The sequence below is a fragment of the Ochotona princeps genome, chromosome 2 (genome assembly GCF_030435755.1).
Source record: "Ochotona princeps isolate mOchPri1 chromosome 2, mOchPri1.hap1, whole genome shotgun sequence".
NCBI lineage: Eukaryota > Metazoa > Chordata > Mammalia > Lagomorpha > Ochotonidae > Ochotona > Ochotona princeps.
This window is the reverse complement of record NC_080833.1, coordinates 114432615-114457756: the sequence shown is the minus strand read 5'-3', so window position 1 is coordinate 114457756 and position 25142 is coordinate 114432615. Positions and strand designations below refer to the sequence as shown.

The 25142-nt window shown below is 42.7% G+C and overlaps 1 protein-coding gene across 1 annotated transcript; it reads right to left on the bottom strand.

The window, feature by feature from the left end:
* Positions 1 to 8398: 8398 nt before the first annotated feature.
* On the bottom strand, positions 8399 to 24941 carry SLAMF7 (SLAM family member 7). The gene is made up of 7 exons (XM_058660511.1): positions 24853 to 24941; positions 16305 to 16637; positions 13562 to 13834; positions 13257 to 13376; positions 12293 to 12393; positions 10816 to 10878; positions 8399 to 10230 (listed from the first exon to the last, which is right to left on the bottom strand). Exons 1-7 carry the CDS (start codon positions 24905 to 24907, stop codon positions 10159 to 10161), a joined length of 1017 nt encoding a protein of 338 aa, XP_058516494.1. The 5' UTR covers positions 24908 to 24941; the 3' UTR covers positions 8399 to 10158.
* Between the last annotated feature and the right edge of the window lie 201 nt (positions 24942 to 25142).

Genomic DNA, 25142 nt, shown 5'->3' with positions numbered 1-25142 from the left:
GTCTCTGAAGGAGAAACACCTTTTTATTTCTGTTTACTTGTCTCACAGCTCTGAGTTTGGTTTGGGAGTGTTTACACAACAGGTGATGTTTATTTCAAATTGTGAACCAACAGGGAAGTTCAGAAATAAACACAAAAATTGAGTTATCTACAGCTCTGCTTCTCTCATCTTTGTGGCTCTTGTGCGTCTCCCAAGACAATTATATTTTTCCTTCCAAACTTCTTTTCCTTGTGTTCTTCTTAGACTCTCAGCCAGATTCTACTGCTTCAGAATCTGTCATCCTGGGGAAGACTAGCAGAAGCAGACTGGCAGTTTGTCTCACAGAAATATGGTGCTTGAATATATGAAAGTGTTTTCATAAGCACTTAAGATTTTTTTTAAAAAAGAGTTACAGATTCTGATTGGAAAAGCAGATTTACAGAGAGAAGGAAAGACAGAGAGAATGATCATCCATGTGCTTGTTCACCCCCCAAACGGCCGTAGGAGCCAGCACTTTTCCAATCCAAACCCAGCAGCCTGGAGCTTCTTCTGGGTCTCCCACGTGGGTGAACGGTTCCAAGGGTTTTAGTTACACTCAACTGCTTTCCCAGGCTACAAGCAGGGAGCTGGAAGGAAAGTGGAACAGCCTTCCAGCCTTCCATGAACCAGCATCCATGTGGGATGACAGCATTTGGAAGTGGAGAATTTGCCAGTTGAGCCATCACACTGGCCCCTGAAATACTTTTTGGAAAACAACAACAACAACAACAACAACAAAGAAATTTGAACACTGGGATAGGCATTGTGGTGTAGAGAGCCAAGCCACTGCTTGAGATATCCACATACTGGAGGTACCTGGATTGATTTCCTCCTCCACTTCTGATCCAGTTTCCTGCTAATATGAAGGGGTATGGTTGGTGACTCAAGAGCTTGGGTCTCTGCCATCACATGGGAAACCCAGACTGAGTTCTGGCTCTTAGGTTTGACCTGGCCAAACTATAAGCATTTGAGAAAAGACCCACTTGATGATTTCTCTCTCTCAAATAAAACTGAGTAAATAAACTTAAAAAAAAAAAAAAAAAAAAAAAGCCTGGCTAATAAAATGTTTGCATTTGTGCATGACTTGCCAGTTGCGACCAGGCGAGGGCAGCAGCGAGCCAACCCATGTGCTAACCCTGTTAGCACTAACTTGCCCTGTGATCTTGCTTTCATTTTCTCTGTGGCCCCGAATCTCCGTGAAGCCCGAAAGGCGCTTAACTAGCACTTGACATTTATTTAGGCTCAGAGACAGAACAGAGAATGAAACAGACAAGAATATCCTACTTTTAGGAAGTTTACATTCCTGTGGTGACTTTCAGGGCCCTACGGCTGACACAGGGGAGGGAAATATGTGAGATGTGGAAGATGCAGGCCTGGGGAGGAAGCTTGGTCAGGACTTGGTCAGTGGCCACTCAATAGGCTGAGAGATCTGAAGAAGCAGGAAACTGGATGGGATCCACAGAGGCCAATGAGGTGGGAGCTGGGGACAGGTTTCCCATATGGCTAGAAAACCAGACCGGTTGTTGGTGGATGCCTGAATGACCAAGAGGGAGGAGACAGCATAGAGATTTGTCCACAGGACAATCTGCCTGACATTTCCCTAGGACCAGGACACCTGTTTAACACTCCTTGGCAGGGAGTGTTCTGCTCCTGGACAGGTGTCCGGATCCTAACATGGGGTGGCTCAGAGTGAAGGTGGCGGACACCTGCAGGACGAGAGAAGGGGGAGCCAGGACGAGCATCCGAGGCTCAGGGAACGGAGCTCAAGCTTGCAGCTATGGTGGCTTTCGCTAAAGGTTGCACAAATGAATAAACGAAACATGGGGGTTGCTATTCCACCTGTCTGTGAGTGTGGTCAAATATGTGTTTATCACATGTCTCAGCATGTTGGTGGTCTCATTAACAGCTATTCTGATTGCCTTTTACACTTGAAGTTCGGGAGGCTGACTTCTGCATGGAATCTACAGAAAAGCACTTCAGCTTTCTTAGCATCAATTAACTTGTTGGGATGCCCATTTTGCAAAACTTCGCTAATCCTTTATGAATATGATTAAGCTTAAATCTCACTATCTCACCGTGATGTAGATACCGGGATCACATTTTGTAAATAAGGAAAGTTAAGCATTTGGTCATGCGATAAGAAAGAAAAAATGATGCCCCAAATTGCTTCTCTCTTTCCTTCTTTATGTCTCCATCACCTCCATCACTCCATCAATTCTCAAGGTGGCAAAAATAATGCAGGTTGGGGCCCAGCGCAGTAGCCTAGCAGCTGAAGTCCTCGCCTTGCACACGCCGGGATCCCATATGGCCACCAGTTCTAATCCCAACCACCCTGCTTCCCATCCAGCTCCCTGCTTGTGGCCTGGGAAAGCAGTAAAGGATGGCCCAAAGCCTTGAGACCCTGCACCCATGTGGGATACCCTCAAGAGGCTATGGGTTCCTGGCTTCGGATCAATGCACCTCCGGCCATTGCAGCTGCTTAGGGAGTGAATTATTGGGTGGAAGATCTTCTCTGTCTCTTCCCCTCTTTTATATCTAACATTCCAATAAAAGTAAAATAAAATTTAAAAAGTAATGTAGGTTAGTGATGAGCCTGTAATGGGAACATAGCCTGTTCCTTCTCTCTCTCATCTTAAATTATCTTTTAATTTTCATCCTGGTGTTTGTAACGCCAGTTCACCTTTGGGTTTTTATTCTGCCTGGTTTGGGATGAAAGTGGTATGGAAGACCAAGGGTGGCCCCAATCCCCGAGCGGCCATGGTCTCCACTTCTGTCTTAACTCCATGATTCCCCTGGACCACTTGCCTTGCAGATCTCAGCTGTTGGCCCCTTTGCAGCTCCTGTCTCATCTTCATCTCAGCCTTACTTGCTTTCTTCCTAGGCTAATTCAGCTTCAGGATTGTTTCTTCTGAAAGTTTCCTTATTGGAGCATGTCAGTCTCGTGCAGACTCCATCTTGGCAAGGGAAACGATTCCCAGTTGCTAGGACGGTCGATTCTACCTGTCAGGTTGGCCAGCTGCTTCGTCAGGTGGCTGATGGTAAAGCTTGATTTCTGTGTGTATCTGAGGGTGTTTCTGCAAAGACCAGCATTTGGATCAGTAGGCTGAGTATGGAAGGTTGCCCTCACCAGTGATGGGAACAGCATCTAATCTGTTGAGGACCAGAGTAGAACAGAAAAGCAAAGGAAGGGAGAATTTGATTCTCTCTACTTGGGCCAATGTGCCCATCTTCTGCTTTTGGAAGAGAACATTCCTGGTTCTCAGGCATTCTGGGTGGAGCTGAGAGTCATGCCGTTGAGCCCCCAGTTCTTGTGTCTTCTGAATCAGTTACCTTGTTCTCCAGTCACAGGGGATGAGGCTTACTGGGCTTCTCAATGTGTGAGGCAGTTCCTGTCATGAACCTCTTCTTACGTACATCCACAAACTTCCATTGATTTCTCTAAAGAATATTGAATAAAACAGACCCCTGGGTGCCTTCTACACACCTATCTTTTCTTCCTTTTTTCACTATTTATTTATTTATGAGAGAGAGCACCCTCTTTCATTGCTTAGCTACCCGAGTGACTGCAAGTGTCTGAAGTCAGGAGTTGGGAAACTCAATCCAGTGTCGTGGGTGGCAGGAATCCAATTACATAAGCCATCATGTTTGCCTTCCAGCATCTGTATTAACAAGAAACTGGAGCCAGGTATCAAACCCAGGTATTCCCATTTGAGATGCGTACATACTAACCACATTCCTCACTGCTAGTCCAAGCACCTGCTCCCAACACTCCTTTCTCTCCAGCCTTTCATTTCAGCTTTTAGTAACTATTGATATCGGTCTCTTCTACATGATTATGGGCAGAACTACAGAAGCACATTGTTGCGAATGTTATTTGAAAGAATAAATGACTTTTCCAATTAGTAGAAATAGCCAACGTCAGAATTTATTTTAAATAATAAATATGATACTAATTAGTTCATCCAATCCAGAGCAATAATGCTTGTGAGTTAAAAACAAAATGCCTTTAGCTTGGAACTGCTATCTTCCAGTAATCTGCCAAAATTATAAATACACAAGGAAGGAAAGTTACCTGATACTTGTTCTCCAGGCTTTTTAGACCATATGGACTTGTTCCTTTGGCCACATTTATGCACATCTACAAAGAAGGTGACATTGTAGACATCACAGGAATAAGTTCTATTGAAAAGGGAATGTCCTATAAATATTACCATGACAAAGCCAGAGGAATCTATAGTGCTACCCAGCATGCTGTGGCACTGTTGTAACCAAACAACTCAGGGGCATGATTCTTGACAAGAGAACTAAGACACCTACTGATTAGGTCAAGCCTTTACAACTGAGATAACTCCTGAAAACAAGAAAAGGAAAATGTGCAGAGAAAGAAGGCAAAGAGAAAAGGAGCTGGGTTTAACTGCAGCCCCGAAGAATCCCGCTTTGCCAGGACTCACGGACAGCAGGCTCAGCTGCTGGAGCTCATCCTTAGGGATTGATGCACAGTAAAATATTTTGACTTCAGTAGCATCATTTGTGAAATGGTTGTCTGTTAGAAGGATTAAATTAGTACATGCATGCATATGTTTGTATACTTCTAAAACTTTTAGCAGAATAGAATCAGAATATACTTTTATTCGGCCGCAAGATTTTGAAATTCATGTTGGCTTTTTTCCTAATAAGCATTTTCGTGAACTTTTTGCAGACCCCACAAATATACACATGTGTGTGTTAAGTGTCTGGCTTACAGTCAACACCTTAAATGTTTCTGATTGTCACTTCATGATTTGTCAACTCCTCTCAATCATGACTGATTGAGATAAAGAGGGTGGATAAGCAGATAGAATCCAACCTATCTTCAAATTTTATCTACACATACACAAACAGAAAAGGGTTGCAATCACTCTTTTCCTCCCTTAGTGATAAAATAAGAGGAAAAGAGGTGGTACCACATCCTGGGTTATAGGCTGTGGTAGGCTCTTTCCCCACATGAGGTTCTTGCTTCAAGGATCCTTCCTCCCCACATGCCCGGTAACCTCTGTGTGATAAACACTGTGTATGAAAGAATATTTGTGGGAAACACTTAAAACCTAGGAATATGATTTTATTCCAGAGATCTTCTGCCACACTTGTGGACACCAGCCATCTTAGATCTCTTTAAGCCAGTTCCCTGGTTTCCAGTTTCCTCGGTCATACAGATGACGTAAAGCTGGCAAAGTCAGGTGTGCTTCTTATTTACTCTTTCTGCTAGGATAAGTTTTCTGGAGTCCAAGGTCAAAGGGACAAATGATTTAACTGATTCTCTAATCTTGGTGACCCTGGACTTAAAATTTTGTCTCTCTAGTCCCAAGAGACTATGAGAAGCTAAGGTCAGCCTTCTAGTCTCTTTTAGATCAGCAAACACCCCTCAAGACCATACAGAACAAAGAGATCTCCTTATCCCCTACCTACCCCCTTGAAACTCCTTCTTTCTCCATCTTCATCCTGCCACCTTGTCCAATCTACCATTTCCTCAGTCCTGAACCACTACCATAGTCTTCTGAATAGTTTGCCTGCACCTAGCCTTGGCCCCCTGCAGTGTTTCTCAAACTGCAACTGATTTGATTCTAGAAGCTCATGTTTGTCTGGTCTAGCCATATTAACTTTATCCTTTTCAGTTCTTTAACACTCTTACTAGTGACAAGAAAGGAGTTTTCATTTTCCACACCGCTTGTAAGCAGTTATACTTAGCTTCGGATCTGTGTGTGTGTGTGTGTGTGTGTATGGTGTCTTTTTAGATCGTAGGAAAGTGTCACATTCCAGCTTGGCATAGCCTCACGCATCTCTCTTTCAGACCCGTTATCACTGCTGGCTATTGGAAAGATCATTAGCTTGGCCTCACCCACTAGAATGTAAACAGAGGCCTCTGTTTGGGTCCACTATTGTATTTCCTGTGTTCATGCTAGGGCCTGGTATTCAGGGATGTTCAATAGGGACTGCTGACAGAGTGATTGAGTGAAGGCATGCATGCACAAATGGCTGATTACCTTCTCAAAGTTGAATACAAACCTTCTTGAGTCCCTTCCTCCATCCTCCCAGGTTTTCCGTACTTGAAAAGCTGTTGGCCACAGTAGTTGCAGATCAGAAGTTAAGGGCTGCACATGTGTGTGTGCACATGCATGTGGCTTCTCACCCTAACGAGCTCGTGGTTTCCTCTGCTGCTGGTTGAGCTTGTAAGCCAAAGCCTCGTTTTGTAGCTGGCTTTGGAAATCTGCTTTAGTCTCCAGACTCCAAGTCTTTGATCTCCCCAGGATCCCATTGCATAACTGGTGAACAGCAGTGGCGAGTAGGGGGTGGTTGGTGAAAGCCAGAGCAGCTTGGGTCATCAGCCCCCTTAATTTGCCATGTGAATCACCTCCAGGAGGAGCAGATGCTCTGGAAAGGCACTGCGGTCCTTTTCCCCCTCCCCCATCTTCACACTCTGACCCATTCCACTGCCTGTGGCCCCCTTTCTGAGCCACAGTAATCATTTCCACCCATCAGCAGTGGAGGGGTTTCCTCCATCCCACCCTTCCTCCCTCAGAGGGGCACTTTCCGCCCTCATCACACCCTCAACATGAGAGTCTCTACCCCTCATTATGGACAACATTTTTTTTCTCATTACACACCTATTTAAAAAGTTCTTCTGTTTAAATGTGAGTTGGAGGATCAAGAAAAGCAAAAGCAACTCACCCAAGCTTTCTCCCCACAACCGGAGTGTTAATATTTTCAATGTTTTTATCTCAGATTTTTGCATCCACAAGTATTTTCAAATATCATTACAATCATACAGCACAATGAATTTTATACTCCACTTTTTCCATTTGTGTTGTCATACTCCCCCCTAGCTCTTTAACTGGATATCCTTAAGGTCTGTCTATATTTGACTTTGACCTGCGTTTAGACCCTCAAGTAGATCTCAGAATTTCACTGTTCTATGTGAGTAAAATAAAGCATGTTTTCGTTTGAGCCTCTCAGTGCCAAAAGACAATGAAGCAGATGTTACTCAAGGGTGCCCATGACAATTGTGTTTTACAGTAGGGGAGAGAGATCAGCTCTTGTCCAACAAGTTGTGTTAAGTTCTTTCAACATTTTGGGATGGTTATGGAATAAATCCCACTTTCTCCTTTATATCCCCACTCCTTTTTACGGTAAACAAAAGGGTTCTTATTTTAAGGGTTGATTCTTCTTGTGTCCTTCATTGGCTGTTAGGAAGTTTTGACCTTTGCTCCCTTTTCTAAGTGTCATGGATCATGTGAGACTGTGTGACTCACTGACTCACTGCTGCAGCTTACACCAGAGGGCCTTTACAGACAAGAAGACAGAGGCTCAACCCAAGCCATACCAGGGAGAGGATCTAATCTCAGGCCTGTCCACTTCCAAAGTTAATTCCTTCCTTCTGGTCTACACCAAGACAGGAAGGATCCAGTCTTCTCAGCATGTGAGTCCTGTCACTCCTCCTCTGCAGTGGAGAGTGGTTGAATGGGCATTCTATGTATTCCGACCATGTGTTACATTCACTGAAAATTCAGACAAGGCTTTTATTTTGGCCTCTATTTGAATATCTGCCAACTAAACATAAGTACTCCAGACCATCTCTCTTCACAGAAATTCTATGAGTATCTATGAGTATCTACTGGACAATTTTACATGAAAGTGAATCAAGGGATTATAAGATTGGTGGAGTTGCTGAGTAGTGGTGAGTGAGGGGATACTAGAAATTACTGTTTTGGGGAAGTTCTGGCAGGTGCAACATGCAATAGGGTAGTGAAATCGCAATGATACATTTTTTCCAGTAGAACTAGATCTTACCTAAAAAGGCTAAGGTCATGGTTTAGGAACGCTGTAAATTAGTTTATGGATTTGTTTCTTTTTCGACATTCTTTTGAGGGGCTCACACTGTTGCCTAAAGGTTCAACTGGCTCTGGGCTGGAGGAGAGAAAATGGTGATGTCTGGTGAAGAAAATAGAATAATTTTGATTAAAGAATCAGTATCACTGACTTTCCTTTTTCCTTCAATCTGATTTGATATGGCACTTTTTTGCTGAACATTTTTATATTCGGTTTATCAAGGATTTTGTTCTCATTTTAATATGTTAAACTATTTCATGAAATGCTACTTATCTTGATAGCTGAAATTTCAGTGGCCTTTAAATTCTGTGCTCTGATGAATACTTCATCTTGGGTCCTAAAATGGTATAGTGTCACAGCTGAGGTGACATCAACATGAGGTAGGTGTTGGACAAGCTTCAAGCCCTGACTTTCACTTCTGGTTCCCTTGTACATGGTTTTCCCCTTCAGTGTTTTTCTTCATCACCCCACCCTCCTCATATGTTTGTGAGACTTAGGAAAGGATTAAAAAACATGCTGATTTTATTAAAATAAAAAACTTGGTGGTGGCAGGTGATTGCAGATTTGGTATAATGGCTAAGTCACTGCTTGATACAATCATATTCCAAACTGGAGTGCCTAGTCTGAGTCCCCACTTCTCTGTCACTCCTCTTGAGCTCCAGCGTCCTCCTAACGCACACCTGTGATAGTCCCAAGACTCAGTTCTCTGCCATCCGTATGGCAGAGCCAGCTTGAGTTCCAGGTTCCTGACTTGGACCAGGTCCAGCCCTGGCTGTTAAAGACATTAGCAGGGTGAGTCAGCAGGTAGAAACCACCTCTGTCTTTCAATTAAAATGAATATGAATTTTAAAATTTTATTTCTGCCTTTCTACCCTAAATTATATTAAAATTACAAACACTTATAATATCTGTCACATAATTCATTCCTCAAGCATGATTCAGGCAGGAGGTGGGTCTGGCTATCCTCCTATTGTCTCAGTTTAGTGGACTGCATCCTACTATTAACTTCCATTTCCTCTCAAATCAGTCTTAGCCTGTTTCTCCAGTCTCTACTGCCTCACTTATCTCTTGTAAGTTTATTTTCTCTTACCTTGTCCCTCTTACATCAGAAGCCTGTCCCCACCTCAACCCCACCATTCCAGAGAGATTTTGTGCTTTCACAAGGTTAAACAGACTTTGTCCTACTTGAGTTCCTACTGCCAGCACTGGGACACCAGATTCCTTTCTGGTTCTAGTTAAGACATGTGTCAGGGAACCAATCATAAGCAGCTTGCCCCACCCCCTCTTCAGGTTTTTACTTCTTCAAAAGAAGGTGAGTTCTATTGGAGGCAGGGATCATGTTTGTTTCATTTACCAGACTGTCTTAGTACAACTTCTCAAGAAACATTTGCTGAGCAAATTAAAGATCTGAAAGGTTTTCCAGTAATCATCTCCCAAGTCACCACTCTTTGACCCCTGATTTCCTCTACTAGGTCCAAAATGTGCCCTTTGACTCCATTTCACCAATGAAATGGGCTCCTATACAAAACTTGGCCCCAGGCTATTTTCCTGTAGCCCAAGAATATAAATAAAGTTAGTGCTGGAGGTCTTCGTCCTTGTCCAGGTACATCTATGAGTCTCGGTCAATGGTGCCAACCATTGTTTTGGCCCGGATTCTCCATCTTTCTGTACTTTGGCCTTCGAGTCCTATACATCCATGCTCGATTCTCTGGCCAACTGTGATCAGGTCTACCATGACTGCCCATTAAAAATGTCCATGAGGAACCACTTTTTCAAGACGGTGTCTTGGCATAGCACAGTACCAGGCACCCAGTATTGAGGAGTCAGTATCTATACCTGGTTCTGCTGGACTTGTTTTTCCAATAGATCTGGCAAGAAGACTTGCTCTCCTGGCAAGCAGACTCTTGGCATATTTTTGACCTCCAGCCCTGGAGTGACAGGATGCCAGACCTTGGCTTGGAGCCATCATTAATGCAACAGGGACTGTCATTAATACCAGTGACACTACTTTACATCTCGATTTCTACAAAGTCTCTTCTAAGTTGCCTTCTTGGGGTTTTCTGACAAGCTGACAACCACATTTTCAGGAAGAAATGATTTCTCATTTAGAGTTTGAGAAGAGGTAAGTAGAATTATGAATTCTTAAATCTGAAAGCTAGTTACAAGCTGGTGCGTTCTAGAAGTCAGCGCTCTTAATTCTTCTTTGATGCTCTGGTCAGATCACTGACTTCTCCTGTCATTTTCTTCTGGGAAGAACTTGATGGAATGCATAGCTTTCTACATGACATTCTCAAAGCTGACTTGCCTTGCTACGTCTTGTGTCCCAGGCAGTGAGTACGGATTCTCCACCTGCAGGCAGACAACAGGAAGCAGCAAGGAGTTGGGTGGGATTCCAGATCATCTTCTATCCCAGACATTGTTTGTTTGTTTGTTTGTTTGTTTGTTTGTTTTTCTCCACGGGCAGCCAAATACAAACCCACCACACCTTTACTAAGTCAAGTGATCTCACTATCCTCTCCATCTTTTCAGATTTACTTTGGAGAGGAAGGAAAAAATAACAGAGCATCACCATTGCCTCTGCCAAGTGTGAGCTGTGAAGCAGTAAGTCTTAAATCTTACCTCCTGCTGCCTCCCGCCCCGGACAGTTCATGCCAGGGCTTTTTCTTGTTCAATGACCTCAATGGGGAGTCTTCTGATGTTCTTTGTCATTCCTTCTATTTATTCCCGATCACTCCCATTTGACTTCTAAATTACATTGTCTGCTATTCCCTAGAGTCTTATATAACTCTAAAGGAAGGTCATGGGGACTTACTAAGTACACCATTTAATATCAGAGAAAATGAGATTCCTAGGGTCTAATAAGTTTTAAGCTAAAATAGGAACAAAAAAAGGGATATGATAAATAGTATAAAATCCAAGTGTAAAATATTTTACCTTTTTTGGTATCTGTACAGTAGAATACAACATATTCTCAGGATCTTCCTCTGAGATTTTTTTCTGTTTAAAAATAAACAACAATCAAAAAGAAATTGTCACTTACTCTCAATAACATAGAAAAGGCCAGAGAGATATTGTTATTGCAGAGAGGGGAAAATGGAGGTGGAAAGAAATGATAAGAAGGAAGAGAGGGTCCTGGAATTGGGATGAATAGTGAGAAGGAAGTATTTCTATTGGTGATTGCTATTTCAGTAATTGTTAATGCACTTCAGGGTGTCGTTCTTTTAATTCAAATTTTAATTTCTTTTTTGTTTATTACATTACTTTTAGCTGTTGAACTTAGATGAATTTCAAAAATATATAAGAAACATGTTTCATCAACTATGACCCTCCTAAGGTGGAGTTTTAAATGAATTTTAAATCATTGTTGTAATGTTGCAAATACACATTTCCAACAACCAAAAGGCTCTTGGTAAGTTTGATTGAGGAACGAAAGAAAAAATAATTATTTTGTCACTGGAAAAAAATACTCTGGTTGGGTAAGTTCACTCCTGGCACCTCTAGTGAAAGGCGTCTGAGGGGGAGGAAGAGAGATGACATGATCAAGTTAGCCAGTGGAGGGGAGCACAAAGCAGTCTCCCTTTTGAGGAAGGAAGCAACTCCCTGGGTACTGGTTACATTGAAGTGGGAATATAATGCCTCCTTTGTGTAGGTGGTGAATGCAGATGACTGTAAGAAGGTACAAGTTGATCAAGGGATACCAAAAACTGGGGTACAATTGGGATTTTGAGATACCAAGATGATCTTCTTTTTTTGCTAAATGTGCCAGTGTGAAAAAAGGGGCTTCATGCCTTCTTTACAGGCCCTCATACTAGGGTACAGTGATTGCTCCTAAGGAGATGTTTCAGTTGCCTACTTATTTCAAATCTCAAAAGATGTCTTCTGTTCTACTATGATTTTCTTTTCGGAGTTTCCTGTGAATTACATCTGTGTTCACTTTGGCTCAGGCAGGTGAAAACGTGGGAATCTTGAGTGTAGACAGTCAAATGGGTCCTCTGCTGGTGACATCTCTTTGTGTTACCTCACAGGAAAAGGCATCTCTGAAGCAACCGATCTTCTGACACCATGACTCAAATGTCATGTCAAAGTCACCGTTCTCTACCCACAGTCACTCACAAAAACAAATCATGTTTTTTGAATATGGAGGGGGAGAAGTGACTCATGTAACCTTACAGAATGGGTCAGAACCAGATGCTTCAGAGGCTGTCAACTTCTGTACACAAGACAACGTAAAGTCACAAGGATGGAGGATCACCAAGTACAAACTCAACAGGTGCGTTGAGTTTTAACGGCTATAGACACTTGTCTTCCCTCCCCATTCACATGGTACCCAAACTTGTGGAAATTTTTTGAGTAAAGCAAAGATAGCCTCAGAGTGGAGGGCCATGTTCCAGAAAAATGGAGAAAGACTCACATCAGAAGATGAGAATGTGGCATACTCTGAGTTCTCTCCAGTATGTGGGTGGAAGTCAGGACTTTTCTGGTGTGAATTTGTTCTCTTCTTTTCCATGAACTCTGAAACCAAGTTGGGTGAGAGTCAAAGCCAGGCTCTCCTACTCCTTACCAGTCTTACAGGCTCACTGCTTCAGCTGACGAGCCACTTAAACTGTCCAACCATCCAAAGTACTCTCTAACATAAGTCTTTCAGGGTAGGAGACTTTCTAGTGATAAAGCTTGGAAAATAGTAGAAAACCATGACGAATTTGTCATTTCTATCACTTTACTTCCTGACCCTTGGACTAAGGTAGTCACAGTGGAAAGCAGAGATCACAAATACTCCCAGAATGCTTGCAAGAGGGGTGAGAGACCTCAAAGCCTGCCAAACACACCCAACAAATGCATATGTACTTACATGACATCGCACCTGAATAGTATGGATGGGAGTCCAAGGTAACAAGTCATTAGGGTTCTGGGACAAACAGCCTGGGATGCAGGATGGAGCAAGAGAGACGACAGCTTTTCAAGGAGGAATGTGTCTGGACTCAAGTGGGGAATTAAAGAGAAGTCATAGGATTGGTCAAAGACAAAGGATTGGAACTGGTTTGGGGGAAAATCGTAAGAAACAGACACAGGGTCAGGAAGGGTTAATTGGAAGATGCTGGTCTGTTGGACCTCAGAGTTAGAGGCTCTTTGTTCTGGGGGAAGGAGCAGAGCAGAGACTGAAGAGGACCCTGTCATCAAGAGAAAAGAAGAAGTCCATCACTTTTTATGTTCCAAAGCTGAGAAGTACAGATTGCTCATGGGCTTCAGGATAGCAGGGACTATGGTGTCTTCCTCCCTGAATCCTCAGTGCATTGCACTGAGCCTGGCACACAGCTGGTCATGCACTTGGGGGAAAAGGATGGTGAGGGTGAAGATAAAAATCATATATGCTTTACCTTTTTCTTTCTTTCTCTGTGATCTCCAGTGAACCAGCACCAGTACAAGGAGAACAAGCGTGATGGGCAGCAACAGGAGAATCAGGAAGAATATGAAGACATTTGCATCACTAGTGACACCTTTAAAGAGAGAATGGTTAAAGGCTTAGGAAAAGTCAGCTAGGGGATATGGCCCAACTCCTACAGCACCTGCCTCTTTCCTTCCAGCCTGGTGGTTTCCCAGTGGCCTCCAGTTTTCGAGCAGTGTCTGTTACCTTGGAGAACAGGATATAATGAAACTTTGGAGAGAAAGGGAAGAGAGTTACCTTCACAGAGTTTCCTGGCAAAGATGGGTCTGGAGAAGTTGCTGCTGATGGGGTTACTGGCAATGCAGATGAAGCTCATATCTCTTTCCTCCAGACTCCAGGAAACAGGGAGGAAGGAGCCGTTATAGGACATGTTCATCAACTGCCCTTGGGCCTTCCAGCTGTAGGTCACATTCTCTCCTTCCTGCTCCATGGAGCATGTCAGATTGGTCATACAGGTGCCATTCTTATTGCTCTGCAGAGCCATGGTGACTTTGGGCTCTACCAGGTACTCTGTGAAGGACAAAGGACAACCAGGAATGGCAAATATGTCTGTAAGTTCTCCTTGCTCCTAACTATCCTTGAGTACTTTGGTCTTGAATCTCCTTGGGAAGTTCCACACTACAGAGGAAGCAGCAAATCAGAGATAAGTATTATTGCAATAATAATTATTATAAGGATCTGGGCAAACAGACTTAATTTTCTTTCCATGATAAAACTTACATAACTATTGTAACAAAAGCAGCAACAGCACCTGGCACGATGGCTCAGTGTCTAAATCCTCACCTTGCATGCACCGAGATCCCATATGGGTACCGGTTCGTGTCCCAGCTGTTCCACTTGCCTTCAAGCTCCCAGCTTGTGGCCTAGGAAAGGTGGCTCAAGGACTTGGGACCCTGCACCCATGTTAGAGACTCCAAGGAAGCTCCTCCTTGCTCCTGACTTCAGATTGTCTCAATTCCAGCCATTGAAGCAGCTTAGGGAGTGAAGCAGAGGAAGGAAGATCTTTCTGTCTGCATCACCTTCTCTCTATAAATCTGCCTTTCTAATGAAGATAAATAAATCTTTTTTAAATTCAGCAACAATGCAGGGCTTCAGCTACTGCCATGTTGTTCATAACTACCATTTTAGGTGAACTGGAAGAATATTCATCTGCAAGACTTGTCTTATTGATACCAGGCTTAAGAGTGTCCTCATATAATACTTGTAATTTTAACATTTCTTTATGTATATACTTTATATTTTGAATCTTTGAATTATGTGGTACAATTTTGTATAGACTGGGATTTCCCCCCAAACTCCTACCCCTTGATGCCAATATTTCCTGAGAAAGTCCAAGTTCATCTGGCCCAAGTTCATGGGCCAACTTTATCTGAAAAAAAAAAAAAAGCAACTATTTTTTTCCTGCTTGTAGCACAGAGATTCCTATGTCCTATAGCCTCCTAAGGCAACATTTATCTGGAAGTGCTCCAAAAATGTCATTCTGTACACTCTTGCATTTATGCCTGGAACCTTTTATGTTTCACCACTGGTTTTCATACCTCAAGTTTTTTTTTTCGAAACAACTGCAAATATTAGATATCAAATACAATAAGAATGTTGCTCTGTGATGCATGCATTGTGGTCCAACAGGTTAAGACCAGCCACTTGCGATGCCAGCATCCCATAACAGAATGCTAATTTAAGTCCTGACTTCCAGCTGCTCTGCTAATAATATACTCAGGTAAGCAGTAGAAAATGGCCCAAGTGCTTGAGCTCTGGCCATCTAGCTGCATGTCCAGAGCATTCTGGGCTCCTGGCTTCAGCCTGAACCACTCCTGCCCATTACAGTCATTTGAGCAGTGAGCTAGTGAAAAGTGTGTGTGTGTGTGTGTGTGTGTGTGTATGTTCCTCTGCCAGTCTACATTTCAAGTAAACAAATAAATTAAAAAAAAAAAACAGAAGGAAAGTAAAAGAAAATACTGCTGCCTTTACTAGCATAGCTGCACAGCAAGCACTTGCTCAATGCATTCTAGGTATAAACTAATTTTCCAACTTTTTCAAAGCTTCCTTTCCCTGTTCTTGGGCTTCCCTGAAAAGACTTTTACTTCTGCCCTCAAGAAGGGAATAGCATGGGAATGCTTTTTGTTTCCCTCTTCAAATTTAACTTATCTTTCCCCGCCAATAATGGATTTTTTATTGATGAGATGAGGAGAGTGTGACACCGGTGATCCATCTCTCTTTGCTTATGAGTTTGAGCTGATAAAGCCTGCTGTTCACATGGGCTGTGAACAGCTCATTTGCCTGAGAAATGCTTATCTTCAGTTCCCTTTGATCATGTTTATAAGAAGATGCACAAGGAATTTTCCAAAAGTTCAGGAGAAAATCGCATTATGAAAAAATGATGCATGATTTCATATTTTGTGTATGTCAAGATACATTCATATTGTAATTCTGTTTTTCTATAAACTGTGGAAAGTACCCTTGGGGGAGGTGGAACAAGGTTCACAGGGTGTTTCCGACAAGCAATCCTGGAGGCGCTTTTCCTGGTGTTCCTGGCACTGCTGTTCAGCTACCCTCCCTGCAGCCGATTGAGTAGCTTCAGTTAGCCTGGATGGGTTCTAGCATCTCGGCCAGGGGCAGCAGCAAACATTTCTTTCTTTTTCTTTTTTCTATTTGAAAAATCTTCTCTTTAAAATATTTATTTACTTGTTTGTTTAACCTTTGAAAGGCAGATGAGGTCTTATAGAAATCTTTCATCTGCTGCTTCACTCTGTAAGCAGCTATCACAACAAGTCTGCCCAAGGACAAAACTGGGATCCTGGTCTTTCATGTGGGTGGTGGCAGTGTCCCAATTACTTGATCGATCAAAAGCTGCTTCCCAGGGTGCACATTAGCTGGAAGCTGAAATTGTGAACAGCTAGAATTTAAACCCAGGCATTCCAATATAAGATGCAGGTATCACCTTACCCACTACCCCACCACTGAATCTGAGTCGTCTCACCATAGACATCCAGCTTATACTTTTGGATGAAGGGATTCTGGGAGGATGAACTGTGTATTTCCACACGGTAGGCACCCGAGTCATTCTTCTTCAGCTTATCGAGTTTCAGGGAGTAGTTTTCACTTGTGAAGTTCATCCTTTCCCTGTTACGACTTTGAGTCACTATGATCTTGGCTGGATTGTTCTCCGTGGCTGGCTGTATGGTGGCAAGAGTGACCGTTTCGAAGGTCCAGACAATACTGTCAACCGGCTCTATTGTGAAATTCAGAGGAAAAGTCACAGATCCACCTAGGGCACAGACCAGCTCCTTCAATTCTTCTGAAGCTTCCAGCACTGAAAAATCACATAAGACACAGCAAACCACAAAATAAGCCCAAGTTTGCCTTTGCTGCAAATAGCTCACCTCCTTTAAGTCTGGGGAAGAATTTGATTTAAAAAAAAAAATCTTAGTGTAACCCAAACAGGCCTTAGGAACCATTTCAATATACCTTTCGTGACAGCACTGAGATCAGAACACATGTCTTAGAGGGATGATTGTAAGTGATGCTAGCTCAATTTCAGCTGCCTGATACTGGAAAGGCTAAGCTCTGTAGAAGCTAAGCTCCCTGTGGAAAAACAGGTGCATATGTGACACTTTGCTGGGGGTTGCAGGGACAAGCGGAGGAGTTACTATGCAAGTCTTCCTTAATAAATGCCCTGAACCCAGCTGGGTTTGAACATGATGAAGGTGGCCTTGACCTTGGAACCATGGTTCTTAAGCATGGGTTAGAATGTTGTTAAGTGAGCTTCATGTTCCTAATGATGGGGATTCTTCAGAAGTTTGAGAATGATTTAATCTTTCTTGTGATAGATTAGGGTGGATTCAAGGTGACCTTCAAATGTGGTCCTTCTCCGCTTGCATTCTAATGTGCTTGAAGATGAAGGGAAAAGGTGAGTGACAAGAAACCTTCAAAACATCCAGGTTAACTAGTGACACTGATCTTAAACTATTAAGAATGTAATAGGGCTTGGCACGGTGGCCTAGCAGCTAAAGGTTTTGCCTTGCACACGCCAGGATCCTATACAGGTGCTGTTCTAATCTTGGCGGCCCTACTTCCCATCCATCTCCCTGCCTGTGGCCAGGGAAAGCAGCTTGGGATCCTGCACCTGCATGGGAGACCTGGATGAAGCTCCAGGCTCCTGGCTTCAGATTGGCTCAGCTCTAGCCATGGCAGTCACGGGGAAATGAATCATTGTAGGAAGATCTTCCTCTTTGTCTCTCCTCTCTGTATGTTTGACTTTGCAATAAAATAAAATAAATGTAACAGTTTTGTTTTCTGAAGTTTTTTTTTTTTTTTTTGTCAAAATATTGGTCTGTTTCAAAAAGCAGGACATGCAAGAAAACATCAGTAGTCATGTAGCTCCTAGCAGAAAACATTTAAGGACTGATGAAGAAACTTCCAGAAGTGGCCACCTGGGCATTTTAGGTGAACTGAAACAGGGAACAAACATCTTTTACTGCAAAGATCTGGGGCAAAGTGCTGCAGAAACACAGAGCTCTGAGAGAATTAATATTGGGAGTAACAGTTTAAAGTGTCCACCTTGATCTCATTTAACTATCAACTATTATGGACAGGAGGGTTGCATTCCTCTTTCAGGTCAGTTACCTGAAACACAGTGGTGTTAAGTGATACACTCAGACTACATACTAATTGATAAAACCCACATGAGTCGCGATGGGGTCAAGACTTTAAATGGCATATTCTATGCAAATCTCTTTATAATTAAATAGCAAAGAAATGGAGGATTTACTTAAGGTTCATAGATCTGGCAAAAGTAAAACTAATTTTTAAGGGTGTTCTCTCAAAAGCAGCAAAACCCAAAGTCATTTTCCCTTCTTCCTTTTAACATACTGTGCCAGGATGAAATTTTAAGGAATTTTATTTATCCCAACATGGAAAGCACAAAAGGGGGAAAAAAAACCCAAGAAAATATTAAAAAGCCAGGAAAACAGCCAACTTCCCAGATTCTGACAGCTGTTTGAGTATTGAAATGACTCTACAAAAAGACTGTATTATGGCTTCCAAGGATCTATGTGTTTGTACATTGGTGGTCCCTGTGCCCGTTAGAAATAGTCAGAATTCAGGGCCTAGCGCGATAGCATAGTGCTTAAAGTCCTAGCCTTGCACACGCCGGGATCCCATATGGATGCTAGCTTTAATTCCGACAGCCCTGCTTCCCATCCAGCTCCCTGCTTGTGGCCTGGGAAAGCAGTCGAGGACAGCTCCAAAGCCTTGGAACCCTGCACCTGCGTAGGAGACCAGGAAGAGCTCCTGGCTCCTGGCTTCAGATTGGCTCAGCTCCAGCCATTGCGGTCACTTGGGGAGTGAACCATCAGATGGAAGATCTTCCTCTCTGTCTCTCCTCCTCTCTGTACTCCGCCTTTCCAATAAAAGTAAATAAATCTTTAAAAAAATAGAATTCTATTTTAAGTCAGCCTTAATCCAGATTGTATTCATTATGTATACTCATCATTAGTATTATTTATTTTTCTTCTGATTCCAAGAGAAAATAAACTCAAAACTCTTGTGAGTCTTAAGCCTTTTATCTCCTATGCCTAACTGATCCTATGATATTGACCAAGCACTCAGGATTTTTTTCATTTAACAATTTACTGTTGCTATAACATGATTTACTCCTCTAGCACTGATGCTATTCATGTTTTTCCTAGGAAAAAGACAAATTCTTATACTGATCTATCTATATATTCAAAATGACTTAGAGCTATATTCCATTGGTTCTTACCAAAACTCATTCTGGTCAGTGGTCCCAAATAACAATTAATGGCCAAGTATTAAAGGTTTACTCCATGCCAAACATGTAGAACAAAAATTACAACTAATATTTAAACCAATCCAGCAAATTAGGTGTTTTCACCCTATTACACCACAAGCAGGAACATTAGGGCAACCTATGGGACAAATGTGGTCCAATACTTATTTATATAAACAGATTTTTATTACAACACAGTCTTCTTTATTTACAGATAATGTAAGAATACTTTTGAACTGCAAAGATTGAGTCATATAGCTGCAATCCAATTCATACTGTTTGCAAAGCCCAAAATGCTCTATGTCTTTATAGAAAAGCTTGTTAAATCTTGAGTTTATGAGAAATAAATTTTCAAAAACTAAATAACTTATCCCAGGGCACAAAGCTGGTAGGTGATGAATTGAGGATTTAAGTAAATATTTTGACAACTCAGAAAAATTGCAACTTCTGGTTTAATTTGTAGGATCCCTGGCATATGCAACAGCCCCAGTTCTTTTCCTCACTTTCCTTCCACGTCCCTTTAACGGGCTAAGGTGTGAACCCCAAAGCTCGTGGGCCCATTTGGCCCCACATTCTCCTTTATGTAGTTTGATGACTTTCCTTTAAGCACAGATAGATCTGCCAGTACCCTAAGGAGGGGAAATTTGGAGCACCCTTTTAGATTGACCTATTCCCGTCTCTCCTTGTCTGAGGTTTGTAACAACTTTTTGCTAAATTTATTCCTAAAAGCATTATTTTCTCTTTTGAGTAAATTCCTCACCCCCCACCCACACATTCTTTATCATTTGTCAGTCAGTACACATATACTTTGGATTCCTCAAACCTTTATCAATTCATCTTGTTCACCCACTTTTTGTAAAAGCTACTCTTCCCTCTTTTTGATAACAAGGCAAGCATAAATGTGCTGACTGCTGTCTCTTTGATCATTTCAAGAAGTGTCAAAACTAGCTCAAGGTGATAAATTTGATTTTATTTTGAAATTTTGTTACTACGTTATTCTTTTACTCCAATTACAGAGATTGAAAGTGTGTGTATTTTGAAGTCAAATAGAGATGATCCCTTGCCCTGCAAGTGGTACAAACCTCGAACTCAGGCAACCTTCCAGTTATTTCGTCTTCACATTAAGTTTTAGGGAGACATTTACGGCATACATTAACTTGTTTCTTCTGTATTTTATTAAGAAAAGAGGTTTGTTTATCCTTTAGTTTGAAGAGTCTGTAAGTCTGATTGGACAGCTACATCTGGTTGGCCTTTCGAGAGGCTCCCACAACGAGATCACAACATGGATATGAAATGGAGAGTGCTGGCCACACGAAGAGAGAACAAGAAGGCAGTTGGCCTCACATTAAACAGCTTGCTCTGGAGAGAGCTAACTCTGTCCATGAGACCAGCATTAAGTCATTGCAAGGGTGATGTCCCCAATGTCTAATTCCTTTCACTAAGTCTCACCTGTACATGTTCCACCCCCTCAACACCACCAAGTTGGACGGCAAGTTTCTAGTAACGAACTCTTGGGGCACAAACCACATGCAAACCATAGCAAAGTGGGTAAGTGACAAAACTGTAAGGATGTTGGTTTAATGCTTCAGCACGTGTGTGTGCCTCAGGAGCAGTTACTCACTTTTCGGCACATATGACACAAAACTCTTGGGGTGATTGCCAAAAGAGATGAATCATGTCGAGGCATAAGTAAATTTCTCCAAATTCCTTGTGCTTTGTTAGAATGAAATTGGAAGGTGAAGTAGGCAGATTGCCCACACAAACCTCAGAGGAGCTCTTTTAGGGTAACGAACAGAGAATGAAAGGAGAACTATCTTCTTGCTATTTCCTAATTATGGCTTTAGAGGACAGGAACGGGGTTGGTTCGTCCCGAACAGTGCTGCTGCTTCTTCCTAGGTGCCTGTGAAACATCGACTCTGAAACAAGAGACCTGTCTTTGCAGCTGACCAAGGCTGACTTGAAACTTTCATTTCTATGACGGCTTTCACCACCTGCAAGCTGTGGGGCATTGATCACTTGCCCCAGTCAGTCATCCTTTCAAAACATTGCTTTTGTTGCATGTTTATGCTAGGCATTGTTTTTAAATAAAAAATGAAATGGGGAAGCAACTCAATCATGATTGCTGTACCCATGTATTTAGCAGTCACTAGATAACTACACATGCCATAAAAAGGAAAGTAACAGGTACTGTGAAAATCAATGGGGAGGGAACTGAACATGACCTGTGGGATCAGAAGACTCAAGAGAATAAGTGGCTACAATACCTCACTGTAAGATCCCAAGGGACTGGGTCCCATGAGGTTCAGCCATTCTCAAATATCTACCTTCCACCTAAGCCAGTGTTTCACCTCTTGCTCTTATGTAGCTGCTAACTGGTTTTGATAAGACTGACCAGCACCGGGCTCAAATGGTGGCCCTTCCTCCTTGGAAGAGTAGTTTTGAAGCATCATGGGTTTGTCAAATCTGAGGGAAGGCCAGGACTTCTGGGTTTTGTTTGCTTGGTTTTAGTTTTTATTTTCCATGATACAGTTTTGTAGATATAGGGATTCCCCCTTAACTCCCCTTCCTCTTTTCCCATTCTCTTTCTACCCCACACCATTCTCCCCCATATTATTGCAATTGTATAGTCCTTTGGCAACAGTCACAAGAACTTCTCTTCTAAAGTCAGGATGGCAGCATAGTGCTGTGGTCAGATAGGAAAGCCGTGAAGCTGCAACCATGAATATGGATTTGACAGCTTTTATGAGATGTATTGAACACTTTCAAGGAGGGAGGAAGTAGGAGTTAGGGAGAGGACTAAGGTCATAAGAGTCAGGCTTTGAGGAAGCCTCACACACTTTGGTTTCTTTCCTGCAAGAATAATTAAAAGTTTGAAAAAGTGATTTTCTCAACTGTCTTTTGATGGTGTCTTGGCAAATGCTCTAGAAGGTTAAAATGGCAGTGAGCATCCCACAGCCAACCTGCCTTGAAGGTGAGCTGAGCAGAAGGCCCTCCACTGTCCATCCTGGCCATGGTTGGATGATCTTGCATCAGAAAATCAGCCTAGAGACACCCTCTGGAAAGGATAAGGGCAACATCTTTTCTCCCTTGTCACGTCCCTTTCCTCTTACTTGTCACCTCCTCATTTTGTCCTATTTCTTGGAGGCTCCAGAGTTGAGCAGAGAGAAGCAGCCAAATTGCAAGGAAGGTGCAACATCAATACAGCCAAAAGCGTAGGGTGATGATCTAGGAACAGGTGTTCAGGGAGAAGTGGGGTAAGGCCCATTTGCTGCTCAGTAACCCAGTCTCCAAGCTCATCTTTGCACACATGGTGCCTCTATGAGAACAGAATGCACCAGCATGCAGTGGTTCCCTTCTCACAGAAACCAGAACCGGGGGTAAGCCTGAGGGCTCCTTAGTCCAGCTCTGTTTTACAAATGTGGAGGCTGGGACTCTGAGGGTTATGAAGGTTACGGTGATGGGTCCCGTGTCAGGGGAAGGCCAGGATCAAAACAATAAGACTCCTGTGGCAGACCTGCCCAGTCTGTGTCCTATCCTGAAATCTGTGGCAGTGCCTTACAGTATTTTGGGGGCCCTTTGAAGGAGGCATACAGGGAGGAATGTAAGACAGGGGGTTACATAGCAATGGCTGTGGAACTTGCTGACCTTCAGAGCCAACATGATTTGGTCACTTACGTTTATCCATTACAGTCACTTATCATATTTGTTTCTGCATAAAATTTTACTTTATAGTAGAAAAACCACTGCAGAAAAACAAAGTAAAAAAGAAGAAAATTTATAATCTACTGTTCCTTACTCAGTGTCTTCTAAACAAATGCCCCTGAGAAGAGCACCATATGTCAAGATCACATGTGACATGGACGGAACAGATTCACAGGTGTTCCAGCTCCCCACAGGAAACAGTCCCACCCCAGTCCACCACACTCCCATTCAATTCCTCCAGCACACTACCACTCACTCATCTCCTGCTCCTTGGTCCTTGTTTCTTTCATGTTGTTGAATCACATTCCCAAAACAGAGCTATCTGCTTTTATTAGCTTTTCTTTGTTTTCCTATCTTGAGTTCATGGACCCAAAGAGGGAAGCAACCCAACTGATTCTCCCTGTGGACCATTTAGCTCAAAGACATGTTTATTGAGTGCCTCTCTAGTGTCAAGTGCAGTGTTAAGCAGTTTGGCATGATAAGAACAGCATTCATTTTGGGAAACTCAGTTTCTCCTGTACCTCCTAATATATTTATAAAATCTTGTCCAAGAAATTTGAGCTCTCTGTGCTTAAATTTTCTCTATCTGTAAAGAAAAGCATATCTGCCTTACAGGCTTCTGGGAAAATTGTCTGAGAAATGCTCTGCTTACAGTAGGAGCTTCATAAATGGTGATTACTATCACAACTATTTTATGTTTGGTGTCTCATTGAAAACAACACAAGAATTCTGCAAGTTGGAGTTCACCATCTCTGACACACTTGAGAAGGGAATGCCTCAGTAACTTGCTCACAAGAATGTAGCTACTAAGCCACACCCAGCTTGTCCTTTCCTAGGGCTGGTCCTTTTCCACTGCTCTCTGCACTGGAGGTTCTAGGATAACCTCTGACTCCTTGCAATTGCGGGAGAAGCACCACAGGACTGCCTGCAACCCCCTGGAGAGGGCAGACCGGGACCCCAGTGGCAGATTTTCACACTTGTTCCCTGTTATTCACAGTGCAGGTTTCAGGTGGGCACCTGGAACTTTGGAGAGCACTTCCACCCTCCCCAACTTACCTTTCTCAAGTTCTGTTTCTGATCATCACTTCCGTTTATGGAGTAATTTTAAAGAAACAGCCTCTTTCAGGACCACCTGCTCAGAACCAGGTGTTCCCTAAAAATGGAAATGTCTGACAAATTCAAGAGGTTTTAAGTCTGCTGATGCTGCCCACTTAGTGAGGCCAAGGGACAGACAGGCAAGGACTGAGAGTGATGACTGCCTGTGCAGGGTCTGAGGCAGGTGACTGCAGGTTGCACATAAGAAACAGTTAACAGCAAGTCCTTAAAGAAAGCTCACATGGAATCACCCCATGAGTTTGATGGCAGGAAAGACATTGCTCTCTTCTGGGCCTTCTGATTCTTCATGAGAACCCTGAGGATGATAAACTATTCAGAGGCTAGCAATACCTGTGACAGGTACAGAAAAGTTCTCCATTTGGCATGAGGCTAAACATAAAGTGACTATGTACGGTGAGAGCTGGTTTCTTACGCAAAGATCAATTGGATTGCTTGCATCAAGAAAGAAGAATTCAAGTGGTTTATTTCAAAATAGCAATTTAAAGCATACTCATAAAAATATATTCAGAAAATATGCATATAAGATGTATTTCTAACTAAGTGAACACACACCTATAAAGTTTAGTTGCCTCCCGTTGGAGGGAGGGCTAGAAGAGAAAAAAGTATGAAGCCCAAGGAAGCTTTGCATTCCTCAGTCAACTCAGCAGAATCTGAATCAGAGCACACATTTTTCTTACTCAGCATCACTTCCTTCATCCTTTTACTCCCAGTGCTGCTAGGAGGAGCAAGGTTTCCTTGCTTCTACTTCAGACTCTTCCTGTGCTCTAGAATTCAGTAGTCAGAAAGTGATGAAAAGAAGTGCTAGAGGCAGCAGGGACTGCTGAGTTGAGCCAGATGATCTTGTTCAGTCCAGAAACCTGGAGCTGCACTTCAGGATGGAGAAGACAATCAGAATGGAAGAGGGCCTGGCTGGACTCACCTGGGAGTTGGCAGAGGAGAAAGATGAGGATGGGATGTGTTGGGAAACCAGCCATGTTGCTCTGTGGATCTCAGTCACTAAGGTGCGCTCAAGCTGCTAGCACTCCAATCTTGAGACAGCTGGGGTTTAACAGGTAGGAGGAGCCATGACTGAAAGTGTAATGAGTCATCTCCTGCTTCTCGAAAACACCAATCACATCAAATTTGGGAAGAAGTAAGTTAAAGCCCCACAGAGTAGGAGAAGATGTTTGCAATGCACATATCCCATGAGGATCTTATATTTGTAATATA